This window comes from Osmerus eperlanus, chromosome 18 (assembly GCF_963692335.1).
Source record: "Osmerus eperlanus chromosome 18, fOsmEpe2.1, whole genome shotgun sequence".
Taxonomy (NCBI): Eukaryota; Metazoa; Chordata; class Actinopteri; order Osmeriformes; family Osmeridae; genus Osmerus; species Osmerus eperlanus.
In genome coordinates, this window is record NC_085035.1 from 6,238,353 (window position 1) to 6,253,379 (window position 15,027).

Here is a 15,027-nt window from a genome sequence, read left to right on the forward strand (position 1 = left end):
ACCTTTGATTGTCGGAATGAAATAGTTTAAATGTTGGTATTTTTTACTAGTGGAGACATAACCGCTTGGTATGACTGAGGGTGATAAACACAAACGATGAGGAAGAGTTCCGGAGCTTAAGCACTTCCAGGTGCCCCGTTGCTGGCAGAGAACAGGAACAGTGTGTACCTGGAGAGGGTGTAAACCAGGAGGAACATGCCGTGAAGCCAACTGGAAAGAATTGATGAGATAGCAAAGGTTTGGCCTTCCGAAACAGCCTCACAACACAAGAGGGAAGATAGACAGTGGATCTACACCCTGTTTATGACATTGATCAGAAGGGCTGGAATTAAGAACACAACTCTTGAGAGCTAACAGGGGAAATTTATATCTTATTTCCCCCGGAAGACGTTTCTCCTCACACTTCATGCCTTGCCTGTTTTGCCCATGGACTTGCTTGGTTGTGATTTAGGTTCAGCCACATGATGAAATCTCTTTTACCTGCATTTAACAAAGAGGAAGAGGTTCTGCCCCATTTCCAGCACTTAGGATAAATAGTCCCTGGCACTGGCCAGTTATCCATCAGAGCTGATCAGGCCAGATTATGCAGAAGGGAAGGCCCAGCCAGCCAGTCAGCACGCCAGCAAGCCAGCCAGCCTGCCAGCCAGCCAGCTAGTTTACCAGCTCACCAGTTCACCAGCCAGCCAGCCAGCAAGTCAGTTTCTAACTACTCCAGTGGAGGTGGGATTTCAGTCTCCTCTTGGCAGCCTGCCAACGGCTGCACCGTGGGGAGAGTGTCCAGTGTCTGACCTTTCTCCCTCAGCTGAGTAACAGGCTCCGAGGCGTATTAATGGCTGCACGTGTCCGTGCCCATGCTCCCAACACAGCTCTGGCAGACAAATCTGATTCTGCCTCTGACTAGCTTTGACTCCGTACCAGCCAGTAGCCAGGCTCAGAGGGAGAGGCATGTTTTTGATTGGTGCCATAAGCCCCTGTGTTTTGGTCTGTTGCATAAACATTTTCAGGCTTGATATTTCTGTCCAGGCAAAATGTTGCTGTGTGCACGCATGATACACAGACCTGTGGACATTATGTGTGGCTGGATAAGAAGTTTACTGGTTTCAGTGAATCCCTCGATTGTATAATGAGAATTCAGTGGATCAAATTGGCACCAACTGGTCCTCAAAAATGTGTAAGATTATCTTTCCTTATATACTTTAAAACCCTCCGGATTCACTGTCTGCCTTCAGAAATGTACTAACTTTGCCTTGCATTCCGGAGTTGTCACACTGATTAGTGATAAAGCTCCTACATGAGACACTAAGACAAAACTACCATTGTAGCACATGGCCAGCTTCCCCTTGAAAACAAACAGAGTGGCCCAGGTCTGAATAAGCTTCTGCTGAGATCCCCTCACACCCCCATCCCATCAGAGGTTCCCTGACCCCTTCCCCCACACCCATCCTCAATAGAGAGAGACTGCTGGAAATGTAGCATGAACCTATAGGGAGCCAATGATACAGCGAAACATGGCCTCCATAGAGCTTTGGAAAAGGGAGGGGCAATTAGTACTCTCTACAGGCAAGAAGTGCAAATGTGTACCCCCTTCCTACCGCTCTTACTCTCCCACACCCATTCGGTCTCACTACAGTGTTATCTAAACATAATATTTGCATAGCCAATCACAGTAAGTAAATATGGATCGATAACAGTACATGGTTAAATTACTGTTTTGGATCAAATATACTGTTTCGAAGCTCAGTGCACTAAATTATGTTTCGTATCAATGTCAATGCAGTTTCCATAGTTATATGTACAACTTGTAATGTACAAGATGACCAGAATGTTGGTCCACACACTGGACTATCTCTTGGACAGTCAGCCTTTAGACTACAGAATTATGTGCAGGGCTGGCACCGGGATTTCTGCGTCTCCACTGCAGGAGGCGAGGAGAGATGAGGCTTAAGGGCTTTCAACACGGTAGCCTGGCTGCATCACATGACCAAAACAGCAACTGTGTAAAAAAAGCTGTGCACGTGTTACCACAGAGACATCTAGTGCAAACGATATTGTACTGCTCCCATTTACATAGGGAAGTGTGGGGTGACTACAGTACATCTGTAGAGCAATTCAGGTCTGTGTTTGTGCATGTGTGCGTGCGTGCGTGCGCGCGTGTGTGTGTAGTGTGCATGTGAAAGAGAAGGTGAGTGAGACTTTGGACCATTATCACCACATTCTTATCAGTTTCATGTCTCACCACACCACAGCATTATATTTGTCTATATTAGTTTACATCTAGTCTAAAGCCACCCATACAAAATATATGACCAGATTGGGTGTTTTCGTTAAATAATATAGAAAAATCAATGTCCCTGTATTTGTGCGGATGAATGACAGAAGTCTGATATAACAGACTACTTAAAATGTTGTCGGGTTAAGACTTAACAGTAGCGTCTTAATGGGTGTGAGAATGAACATATCACAGTATTTTCTTGATACTTCTGGAGTGTTAGGGTGTGGAATGGTGATCTTTGGAATCATAGCCCATCACTGTCTCATTTGCTAAGGCCTGGTTGCACCTAATCTCACTGTTTTCCAGACCTTCTCCTCTTTAAGTACCCAAACCTTGACATTGTTGTAATTAGAAAACCAGTAGAGGACAGAAAACTTCAATCTTGATCTTTAGTGCAACATAGTAATGTATAGTGAACGTTAGGCTATAGAAAATTACTTACTTGCACAATAATTATTGTCTACATAAAAGAGACTGTGAATAGTGATGACCCTTAGGGTAATTAGGCCCTTAGCAAAGGAAAAAGATTCATAACACAACGAGTAAAAACTTTTTTATAATATCCCTTGCACCAGTTTGTGTAGAAAAACATGTCCAAAAAAGGATCGATGTGGCTGTACCATGTCTAGCTCTCGGGGGTTGAATCTAAACTTTCGTTTAAATGTATGACATGAAACCGATTGAAATGTATTTTGGGAAACTATATGCCTAATCAAAGAAAAACTGGATGTGCAATGTAGCTACGTGGAACATATATTCATTGTCTTTCTACGCGTTACTTTGGAGTGTGTGCGAGAATGAGCCTATCACACTCAGCTGGATCCCCCGGGTGAGTGCACGGAGTAGAACAATCCAGTAGGCTGCGAGACAAGACCCTGAACGCACTAATACTAGCAGTGAACTATGAAAGAACAATGTATTGACAGCTATTTCATTTTAAAAACTCGATGGCATTTCACCGGTAAACAATGTGATCAATAGGGGCAATTATCCTGTTTCGGATTGTCATAAACACATGGCAAGCAACTTGAAATTTGCTTTATGAGGCGCACTATGGCATCTCAGTCAAGGTAAGCAGACAGCGAAATAGCAGCTTAGCTTGAGCCAACGCAGGCTAACCAATCAATTGACAGCATGTAGCTAATGTTAAATAGCCTCGCGAAAAGTTACATTCTGACTTCCAACTTGATAAGTGACATGAAGCTATGTTTGGTAAATCATTTCAGATTGGTTCGTCACAGTTTGTCAGAGCTTTAAAGGGAAAAGTGTGTCAACGACTGCTAGTTAGCCATAGCTTTGCTTTCAGCAAGCAAGTCGAAGAAGGTGGAATCAGCTGGAACTAGCTTGAGCTCACTCCCACAGCCACAGCTGCTGCTGTGTAGTGGTGTGATTTCGTGAGCTGGCCGTGGTAACAACAGTGTTAGCAATACGGGGCTACAGCTGATCTTACAGATCTATATCAAACTTTGACGATGTCTTCGCAATTTACTGTACCATGTCTATATTTGTTCTTCGGGTATATTCTGATAGATTTGATGCGCACTTTTTGTTTACAAAAGGCTATTAACTAGATGGCCAGCTGGCCTGCTTTTCTTGTATATCTTAATGTTGATAATTGTTTAGGAAACCACTCCTTATCATGGTCATATGCTTTTAAAGTTGTCTTTTTTCAAATGATGTAGCAAGTACATTTGTTGTAACCGTATGTTTTTATCCTAAAGTCAAAAAGTCCATGCAGTCTGTACTTGAAAGTATACTTCAACACCATGCGTTCATTAAAATAAAAAGGTTATTGTGTTCGAGAATTAAAATTAATGGAATCCATTAGGGTTGTATTGCTCAAATATCCTAGCTGTAGAAAATCTGCAATCAAAGATACAGAAGCCTTCAGGCCCTGAGCATAAACTGCCACTGGTCCCTACTCTTGTGAAGCCTAGATTTGAAAGGCCTTCCAGCTAGCCAATTGCAGGGAGACAAGCTCTTATCAGTCTGTTTACAACCATTTTGTGTTCATATAACAGATGTGTGAATAGGAATGAAATTTGACTGTAAGAAATACTTCTTGACTGCAGCATTGACTTCCTGGATTCTCTTCTGTCCTCATTGGATGCCAAGTCTGCCAGTTATGCTCTTTATGGATTTGGTTAGCAACAGCCTCCTATAAAGGCTCCATGTTGACTTAAATCCTCTGCTTCTATGCATTAGGGAGAATGAAGAAAAGAGTGCAGAATGTGTTGAGAGAATGGGACTGCAGCCTTCTAGAGTCTGGCCCCTCCCCCACTCAAGCCTATCTTTTGGTTGAGGTCAGTGCATCGCAACTTGCTTGCTACAGGCCAGCCTTGCCTCTCCATAGAGAAGCCCAAAGCCTGGCCTCAACCGACCTTTGTGGTTTGCAGGAATTTGAATATAGATGTGAGGTATGGACTGACATGGTTTATTAAGGATTACCTAGTTGTTGCAATTTCCCAGATTTTATTTCGGCCTACGCTCTGGCCCACTTTTCTTGGGACAGTAATTGGCCATTTTCAAATATGTAGAACTTGCGTGCTTTTTGAAATGCTGAGGCTTTCTGCAGTTGACAAAAATACATCTTTGGCATAGATAACCCATAAGTTACCCCCCCCCCCCTCCCCCCAGTTATTTAATTATCTTCCTTCAGAAATATGTGTTTCTGTTGACACTTCTCCAGATTCCGTTATTGGTAGGAATTAAACTTTATATAGGCTTGTTGGCCTACCTTAAGACAGGTCTTAAACTTTTGATCTGGCCACTGGGCTCTTTTAGATTAACATTCACTCACCCATCCACCCATCCTTTCTCCCTCTGTAGATTTGACCATGTGACAGAGCAGGGTCTGGCAGTCAACCTGTTTAGTTGGCCTGTCTTATTTCAAGAACATGATTAAAGGAGTCTGATGAGAAGGAATCTCCTACACTGGTCACAGTGAAAGTTTGGCTACAGTTGTAAATAATTTGCACTGACAAAGATCATCACATGGCAAGTAGGACCTACACGTGGAATGTCTAACAGCATATTATTGGTCTGCTTCTGATAACACTGTTAAGATCTAAATTTAGGACCTTGATAGTTTGGTAGACATCTTGTTAGGATTGCCTGGAAAGCTTTGGTCAATTGTTGACATGAAATGTGCCCTTTGTTCAGCTCACGTAATTGTCTATTGGAATAGGGATTGTTTCTGGGCCTGTCTACCCTTTGCTTGTGTGCCATACGGAACTATATGACACACATGAGACTAATAACTAATAATGTTCAGTTGTGCAACATTGTATAGGGCCACTAGGCCACCACCGCACATACTTGTTGTCATACTCGTCATGAAAGCATCAAAATTGGATTAGTCACCGAAATTGCAAGCTATTGTCGACAGAGTGCTAGAACAAAGTTACTCGTTCTCTCCAAAACAGATAATAGTCAGTGCAAGCCTGAAATAGTCAGTGCAAGCCTGAAATAGTCAGTGCAAGCCTGAAATAGTCAGTGCAAGCCTGAGTTAATTTATAGAAAACTGACTTAAGCGTAGCCATAAGCAGTTGTTTATTTACCCATTTTGCATTTACATGGGGGGTATCCCATGGGGAGTGTTTGGAACAGATGTGATTGTTGTGTTGGGGACAAACCCAAAGGAGTCTTGTCTGTCATGTCTATAATTGAGCTTGTCTGTCTAAGATCAACACAGGACACACTCTGTTCTCCCTAAAGATGGGCAGTGCTCCCTTTGGTGTAGCTATCGCCTTCTTGGCCTGCAGGGTAATGCCCCCAAAATCAAATGACTTAATTTAGCGTCAAAGTGTACAGTCTTTTTTTTGTTTTGACCGAAGCTCGTATTGGACTTATTGTTTTCCCAGCATCCCCATGCAATCACGTTTTGTAATCGATCCAACTTACCTTACATCGGTTGGCTATTTCTTATGGGCTTGAACTCTGTGTATCTATTTTCTTGTTGAATTTGTGTTCTGGTGAGTCTCCTGTACACTCATTCTCCCCCCCTTCCCCAGCTTGTACAATGAAGAGAGGAACCTCCTTCGGATCCGAGAGTGGGAAAGGAGAAACCAGGAATCGCTCCAGGAAAAGGAGTTCAGCCAGGAGAATGTTCCTCTCTTTGGGGAACCCTACAAAGTGAGTTTTACCTAGTTTTGTCCTATGCTTCTGTAGTTGTTTTTGTAAACAGGATATGCGTGCTTAGCACACTGGCTCCTGATGAGCGTGATTTCTTTTGGGGGGGTGGGGGTGCTCATGAGTGCGTTTCTGCCTAGTCCCAGCTGTCATTAGAAACAAACACCTGAGAAACTCCTGTGTTGTCGTGGCAACAGGTTGCAGTGGGAGTGGTGACCTGTCTACGGCTGTCTGTGTGTGTTTCGACCAAGCTACAGTTTCACGTTCTTGTTGCATAACCACAGTGCAAGTGAAGGCTGAAAAGCACCCTGTAAACCTACAAACGGGCAACCCTCCACTCTCCCCTTTGCCCAATGCTTGTCAACACTGTCACACTGTTATTTAGAGAACACGCACTTAATTAGGCTTCCCTGGAAAATAAGAGAGAGGCTGGCCTTAAAATAACTTGTGGTGAGACTATTTATTTCTTTTGTCTGCCGCCAAGCTGAGCTAAGCTGAGCCCAGTGGGTCATGTACAGCCAAGGGGCCGGGCTATGTTTACTAACACTTCCATACAGGAAGTATTTTATTTAATTAATTTATTTTTTGCTTGCTATACTAGCCTGGGGAGTTCCTCCTTGTCTTCCTCACATTCACCCTACTTTTGTGGCATTCTTTCAGTTTCTCACTAACTTTCTCCACTGCATTTGGAATTTCCTCTCGTTTGCCCCTCCAGTAGGATAGGGTTGTCCTCATTTAAATCCCTATCCATTGATACTTGGCTCGAGTTGATTGATTTGTTTGCGCCTGTAAACGAGAGGTGGCATTTCTCCTTGATCTGCCGGATCGAATTACTCCTTGTTTCCAAGGCCGACTGCTGTAATGAATTTGGCTCCACCCAAAGCCACTTCAAAAGCCGCCTTGTAGTCGCTGTTGTTTCAGCTTGGCTTGTCCCTGCAGATCTTTTGTGCTTCCGTCAGCTGGGCCTGCGTGCAGTGCAGAGCTCTCCAGGTGAATGCTCCAGGTAACTGAGCTGTCAGGGCTATGCCAGGATTTGATGGGGGGGGGGGGGGGGTGGGGGCGTTGCTACTGTTGGTGGAGTAACCACCTCGAAATCACAAAGCCACTGTGTGGCTGTATTGACCAGAGGGGCAACCACAGCAGGCCCTGTCGGAGACAGCCATTGTAAAGTGCCACTCTGGCAAGGATTGGCTGGATAGATGTGGGGGGCAGATAGGCTTGTTGAAGTGATCTTGAGACAAAGCTCCAGCAGGCAGCATTTTTCTTTTTTTTCTTCTTTTTGACATAAGTTGTATTTTCGGCTGTCTGCCCCCAGTCTCCAAGGCTTCTCCTCAATCTTGTTTCACAACAACGGTCTGATGCTCCTTGAGTTCTCAGAGTCTGGCTTCCTGAGGAGATGATCTAAATTAAGAACCCCCCTCCCTCTTCCCCCCCAAAAATGTCCTGCCTTTTCTGAAGATTCCGTGGACATGCACAGTGATTAGCTCCCAAACCCAAGGGGGTTACTGTGAGAGAGAACATTGGGTTCTTCCTGTCCGTTACTTCAAAGGTCACGTCGACTGGCTGTCACAAACAGCTGGTCGTCATTGATGTCTTTGGTGTACATGCACAGAGACACAAAGGGCACTGATAGACCTACACTTGATTAGTTGATATTTTTGAGGTAGGTCTGATATCATCTTGGAAACATAGCCCTGTTTATTTTATTATGTGTGGAATTGCCATTGATATCTTTGGTTTTGATCAATAAGCCGTTTGAATATCTTAAGAATCCTCAAAGGTTTGAGCTACTTTTGGGTTTGTCCATCGGTCGACTGTTAGTGTTTCGATGTCTTCTGGCTTCCCAGTTTTGTGGGGCCATCTACTTGGTGAAAAAAAAAAACATTTGACAGCGTTTTCAGTCTTTACAACAATACAGAATTTCAGTAACTTTCTTCTCTTTTTTGTTTTTTGTAGACAAACAAAGGAGACGAGCTGTCCAGTCGCATCCAAAGGATGCTGGGTAGTTACGAGGACGTGAATAACCCCCACCCGTGTTTGGACAGCTTCACCAAGGACCCCTCCTCCTCCTCTCATGTAATGTTCGGACGGTCCTCACACGGCCGACCCGCTCACACGGACAAAGCAAAGCCTCCATTCCAGAGCCAGAACCCTTCCCAGTATGGGTCGGGCCTCAGCGGTAGCAGCAGCAGCAGTGGTAACCCCAGTAGCAGCCACTCTCCTCAGTCACTGAAGAAGCTTCCTGTCCCTGAACCCTATGGCCCCTCCCCCCGATATTCACAATCCTCCCTCGGCCACGGCCAGGGCAGCCCCCCAAACCCCCACCCGAGGAAGGGGGAAGCCTGGGTCGACCTCAGGGAGTGCACCAGCCTTCCTCCGGTGCTGTCCGCCTTCTCCCCCCCGGCCGAGCCCCTCTCCCCCCTACATTCCAGTGACCCCAGCGACTCGGAGCCCCAGGACACCGACGACAAGGACACCCCCGAGAGGCATCAGGGGTTCCCGGGGCACCCGGAGTCCCCCGGCAGCGCCATGAAGTTGTCCCCCCTGGACCCTCAGAGAGACGCAGCTCCTCCTCCTCCCCAGGCCAACAAGGGCACCGTGCTTCCTTCACAGACCTTTCCTCCACCGCTGGCCTCCAAGCCACCGAACCTGGTCATGCCTCCGAAGCCCACCGCTTACGTCAGGCCCATGGATGGGCAGGATCAGGTAGTGAACGAGTCGCCGGACCTGAAGACCTCTCCCGAAAGCTTTCACAGTCAGCCCTACGAACCTTTACCCGAGCTGAAGACCAGCAAGCCCAGCCTGTCCAAACTGAAGATCCCATCGCAGTCTATAGAGGTAATCGAGAGTTGCCGGCCATAGGGGGCCTAGTTGTGGTCTGAAACTATCTGTTGATGTCGGTTTCAATGTGTGCTCTTTTTCTGTCTTGTGCATTTGTCCAATGTGTTTGAAAGTGTAAAAATACTTGAAATGTGTCCATTTCAGGTCTAGTGTTTCTACTAGTCTGTGCGAGAACTAGGAGTTTGCATCAGTCACACTGAACACACAAGTGAAGCAGATTGAGTTTGAACAGACTGTGATGGTGGACTTTAGATCTATTACTAAGAGTTGGTCAGCAAAAAGAAGCATTATGTAACATCGTTATCATACCTTGAACTCCGCTTGAAGGTAACTGTTAGGCATATCTTGCTCGGTTAATATAAAACTTGTTGCGGTCCGTCATCTTGTTTTGGTAAGTAATAAGGTTGGCCCACTTTTTGTGGTGTTACTGAATAGTAGCCTCGTTGGTGAACTTGAAGACCCTGTGTTTCCGAAAATATTTGTGTACATGCAAAATGACGGAACGGCAATCGCCAGATTTGCATGCTCTAGTCTTCGTCTCCATTTTATCGTTCTTTTATCATAGCGAGGCAACAATTTGAATGTATTTGGGACCTATAGAATCGACCTATTGAGGTTCACCTATCTTAGCCTGGTGGTGTTTTCGAACCAAATCATTGCACAACCTTCCCTTGTGCTTCTTCTTAGTTTGGATTGGCTGGCACTGGGGAAATTAATTTCCCTCTAAGCACCTCAATTCCCCCTTCTATCCATGGCAGATCCGAATATATTGCCTGTTGGGATGCCTTCTTAAACCTGAAAGTCCTCTGAAGCTAATATGCCCCAGGGTAGTTTTCCTGCGGTGACAGCTTGATGATGCTAGATGGCTATTCTAGTCCACAGCTGGGGACAGTGTCTGAGGGAAGCTTCTCATAGTTTGACTAATCTACATGTCTGCTTGTCCAGATGTATAAAAAAAAAGAAGGCATGCTGTGTTATGAGGAATTTGACTGATCTCCCACCCCCCCTGCTCCTACACACACACACACTGCACCTGCAGCAGCAGCAGTCCCTCTCATTGTGGGGGGGGGGGGCTGGCACACGTTGCCCACCTCCCCCCAACACACTCACGCATGCCCACCCCAGTCCCGACCCCACTCCCTGTAGCAGCAGTGCTGAATACGCAAGCGTTTTCAACACTGGGGCTAATCCAGCACAGGATAGCTGTGCAGTGACTCACCCCCCCCCCCCCCCCCACACACACACACAACCTGTTTTACGCATGCCTGCTTCCCAGGCTTATAAGGATGACGAATGTCTCTCTCTCTCTCTCGTTAGTTTTCAAGATGGAGCCGTGAGTAAAGATATTACAACTTAAGTGCTGAGATGTCAACATGCCGGCTAGGCAGGGATTTTGCCATTTTGTTCGATGGACGCCTCACCGGAGTCCTGTTTGTCAGTCAGCAGAGCGCTGAATGTTGTTGCATAATCCTTGAGGAATGTTGTGACGCGGGGAGGACGGTAGTATTGGCGTGGCCCGTAGCAGATCTGTGATATGCTGACTAGATCTTTAAACAGTGTTGTCCCAGCCCTCGGTTTGGCTCCTCTGCATATCTGTCCTTATCCACCTCTCCCCGCTCTAATCTGTCCTCGGGCTCTCCTACGACAGTGCAAGGTTTAAATCTCCCTATGACATGGTGGACTGGAGCAGGGTAATCTCTCAGGTGACTGGCCCCTAGACAGGGACCCCCAGGAGCCGTGAGAGGACCTATTGCAGACCCCCCCCCCCCCCCCCCCCCCCGCTCCCTCAACTGTTGGCTAAACATGCCTGAAATGTGACCCGAAACGTGACTGGCACATAGTCCGATCTGATATGAAGAATCACGATTGTACTGGTGGAGGGTCCCAGTTTAGGTGAGAAGGGCTTCGTAGGTACTGTCATTCATCTGTCTGACTCCGAGCTGTAGTTCCACCACAAAAAAAAAAAACGAACAAAAAAAGAAGCTGATCTGAGGCATTAGGTCAGGGAGGAGACTGTTGCAGCAGGAGCAGTATGACGTTTTACCTCCTAAGGAACTGGTGTGTGTTTGTGTGGCATTTGCACTTGAGTGAAACGCCCTCGCACACTGTGATGGCCGGCACGCCAGTACCTGTAAACACACAGGCACTCAAGAGGTGGAAAAAGAAGACGTTGGTTGTAGTAGCAATCCAATATGGCCGCCGTAGCCTGAGGCAGGCCAACTCAAGGTAAATGCATCTTAGCTTGGCGTACTTCTTCCTCTCTCACATTTAGGATAATCACGTCACCTTGGAACGCTTTTCAGGGTAGGCCATGTGCTGTTGTAGGGGTTGTGCTGTGTTTATGTTTTGTGTGGGAACCTGTAGTAATGAACCAGGGCACGTTCCTGTTTTGAGACACAGTGTACAAGGACAGCCCTCGAAAGCACATCTGCCACAGTGGCGGTGACCAACTTGTTCACTCTCTGGAATGTTGTTGGGCAATAGAGTGAGCCAGGTTGTAGTACGGCACTTAGGAAAGGGCGTGTTGTCCAAGACTCGGCAGTGGCGATGAATCATCTACACATACACACAGACAGAGAGACAGAGGTGGGGGGGAGGGGGAGGGAGAGAGTTAAGAGTAACAGTAGGTTAATCACTAGATCTAAACGCATGCTGCTGCCAGGAAAAGAGGTTCCGGTGAGTCTAGCTCTATCAGGGTCTCCTCGGTTTTCCCGGAACCAAAGTTCTCCTTGATTAGAATAGACAAGCTTCCACTGCAAGTTCCCTGAACTTGTACTCCTCAGAACTACTTTTTAAGGAACTATAAGGTTCCTTCAACACATGTTGTTAGCTGCTTTTCCACTGCAGGAACTTTGTATAGAAGATTAGGCAAATTTATCTGCTGACGTAGGCACCGTATAAGCCTCTATAGGCTACATAAATAAATATGAAATAATGGAAAATATGGATGTTCAGCTTGCTTAATGTGCTAGAGATTTTAGAGTACCATTATTGCGGGTCGCTGATTGCAATTACCGCTGGATTTCATGCACAGCATTTATGTTTAATAAGGCCAGGACTTTGTCATTGGGACATCTATTGTTGTAACATATTGTACTTGTTTACTGCCACAGAATGTAAAAAATGGGGCTTAAATTATTTATTTTTACTCGTATGCGATAATAATTTGTGAGTTTTAATATCTGAAATGTTCAGCGCTGCAAGTCCCACCCCAAAAGTTCCTGTATTTTGGAAAGTACTACCCCCAGAACAGGGACATAGTTCCTGCTTTTTGCTCCCAGACCACTATTTACATAGTGGTTCCAGCGGTCGAAATGCAGTGATTTCCATGGAAAGTTCCTGCAGTGGAAACGCGGCTAATGAACACTGTGTCACTGAGTCTCTTTTAGTTACTAATATTCTATTATAGTATCCGTGTCCTGGTCTGTTATAAATACAGTGACCTGCTTACTCGGTACCATAACCAAAGTCTGATGATTCACTTGTGTTGTTTTGGTCCAGTCCCCTCAGTCCTCCCGCACACCCCCAAGCTGTCCTCTCAGAACAGTAGCCAGAGCAGAGGCAGCCCTCTTGTTTCCTGTGTGATTATAAATCATTATTCTTGGGGACCCTCTCTTCAACTAATGGCCTTGTCAGTTAAGTATTAAGTGGCTCTCCTCTGCTGGCACTTGAAGCACAAGGCATTGTTCCCCCAGCAGACAGATAAACACCTTATGCTGCGCTCGCTTTGTCTCTCCACACTCTCAGTCTCTTTCTCCTCAATCACTCCTTTTCATTCTCTTTCAATCTCTTTGTCTCTCTTTGTCTCTCTCGCTCGCTTGCTCTCGCTCGCTCACTCTGTCTCTCGCGCTCTCTCTCTCTCACATGTACTGTACACAGACGCCTACACACATACGCATGCCGAGCACACTATAACACCAACCACAGAGTCAATAAATCTGCCCCCCCCCCCCCCCCCCACGACGTTGCCGTTAACACGTCTACCCTAAGGGTCAATTATTATACGCAGCTTTTATTAAGGAAGGTGGGTATTATGCACTGAGGCCTCCTCGCCAAAGTACCCTTGCCCAGACAGTCGGTAAACACCGGGTTGCGTTTCCATCTTTATCTGTTGGCCGAGCGCGTGTCGCAAAATGACTGGTTGTTTTGTGTCTTGTGCCTGTGGCTCGTCACCCTCCCTTTGCTTCTTGGGTTAGACTTTGCTGCGTAAGCGTTTGTGGGGCTGTTATGTCTAGGGCGAGTCACGCGTCAGACGCAAACCCAAAGTAAACACTTCGAAGCCCCTTCAATTAAATTAGCGCCACCATTATGCTATGCTTGTGTCTGTTGTGTGGTCACAGCCGGGAAAAGGGGGTGCATTGGTGATAGGAAGAGTTAATCAGGTTGTCTGGTATGGGGCCGAGAGTGTGGAGCAATGTTTGTTCAAGATTTGACACCCTCGTGCAAAGAGGGGCCGGTTTTTTGTTGTCGTTTTTGTTTTGTTTTTTAGAAGACGTGTCCGTATTCTGTGTCCTCACAGGCAGAGATGTGGAATCGGTGGCTGGGATTAGAATCTCAAACTTATCTCGCTAACTTTGCATACTCGTCATCATTCACTTACTCACTTCACCCTCTCGGCTCCTCCACCCCCTCACTTATTCTTGCCTGCTGATCTCATTCACTCACGTCCTTTTCCTACCGAACATGCTCCCTCACACGTTGCACACAACTTTTTAAGAGGCCACTCTGAGCCCAGGACAGGGCAAATGCGTCTGCACGTGTGTTTGTGTGTGTGTGTGTGTGTGCGTTCACACTCCATCGATGTTAGTCAGTTACAGTAGGTCACATGGCTGCTGTGGTTTGAGCAACATTCCAAGCCCTATTCCCTTGTAGACTGCGTTGTAATCAGTCTAAACCAGCCGTAGGCCACCACCTCCCGGTTTGGTGCCACGCTGTCTAACCCTGTTCTTCCTCTCCTCCCTTCCAGACCCTGTCAAATGAAGTACACTGTGTGGAGGACATTCTGAAGGTGAGTAGCTGTTGCCTATCTAGTACCAAGCCTTTCTCCCCCCCCCCCCCCCCCCCTCAACTGAGGACTCGGTTTGCGCCACAACTCGACTGTTAAGCACCAACTCGACCCCGGAGCCATTCTCGGCGCCGCCGGTTTGAAAGAGGGATCACCAGCGATTTTCACATTCCTACGTTCAAATTCCCGCTCATGTTTACAGCGCTCGCGTGCGTTCAGGAAGCGCGGGGCGGGGTGTTGTTGAACGCAGTGTGCGCTGTAAATCACGTTAGTTGTCGTTGCCCCCCCCCCTCCACCAGCCTCTTAGTCACTCCAGAGAGGGTACCAGGGTACAAGGCCACCGACTGGGCACTGTTTTGTAGGATTCAAGCCTCTAACATGTTTCTCATGTCTCTGTTTGTTTCTCTCTCTCTCTTCTCCCTCTCACTCTTGTATATTCTCTCTCTGCCACACACTACTTTTGCTCTTTCCTTCCTTCGTTCTTTTGCCCCTCACTCTTTCTCTCTCTCTCTCTCTTTCTCTCTCTCGCAGGAAATGACCCATTCATGGCCTCCCCTGCTGACAGCCATCCACACGCCCAGCACAGCTGAACCCTCCAAGTTCTCCTTCCCTGCCAAGGTGAGAGTCCTCCCACCTACCCAGCATGCACCACCCACACCAACACACTCCAATGTCTAGTTCTATCACCTTCTCATGGCCATGAGTGAGAACATACTAGTAACATGGTCCACCAGCATAAGTTAGGATGCATGGGCAAATGAGGGCTGTGTAGAAGTCA

At 46.6% G+C, this 15,027-nt stretch overlaps 1 protein-coding gene across 1 annotated transcript in view; it reads left to right on the plus strand.

The window, feature by feature from the left end:
- Window positions 1–3,116: 3,116 nt before the first annotated feature.
- Window positions 3,117–15,027, plus strand: part of aff1 (AF4/FMR2 family, member 1) — a 21,037-nt gene continuing 9,126 nt past the window's right edge. Inside the window, exons 1-5 of the mRNA XM_062484833.1 lie at window positions 3,117–3,342; window positions 6,286–6,406; window positions 8,360–9,241; window positions 14,211–14,252; window positions 14,781–14,867. Coding sequence (XP_062340817.1) covers window positions 3,314–3,342; window positions 6,286–6,406; window positions 8,360–9,241; window positions 14,211–14,252; window positions 14,781–14,867 — 1,161 coding nt within the window. The 5' untranslated portion in view covers window positions 3,117–3,313. The remainder of the gene's footprint in view (window positions 3,343–6,285; window positions 6,407–8,359; window positions 9,242–14,210; window positions 14,253–14,780; window positions 14,868–15,027) is intronic.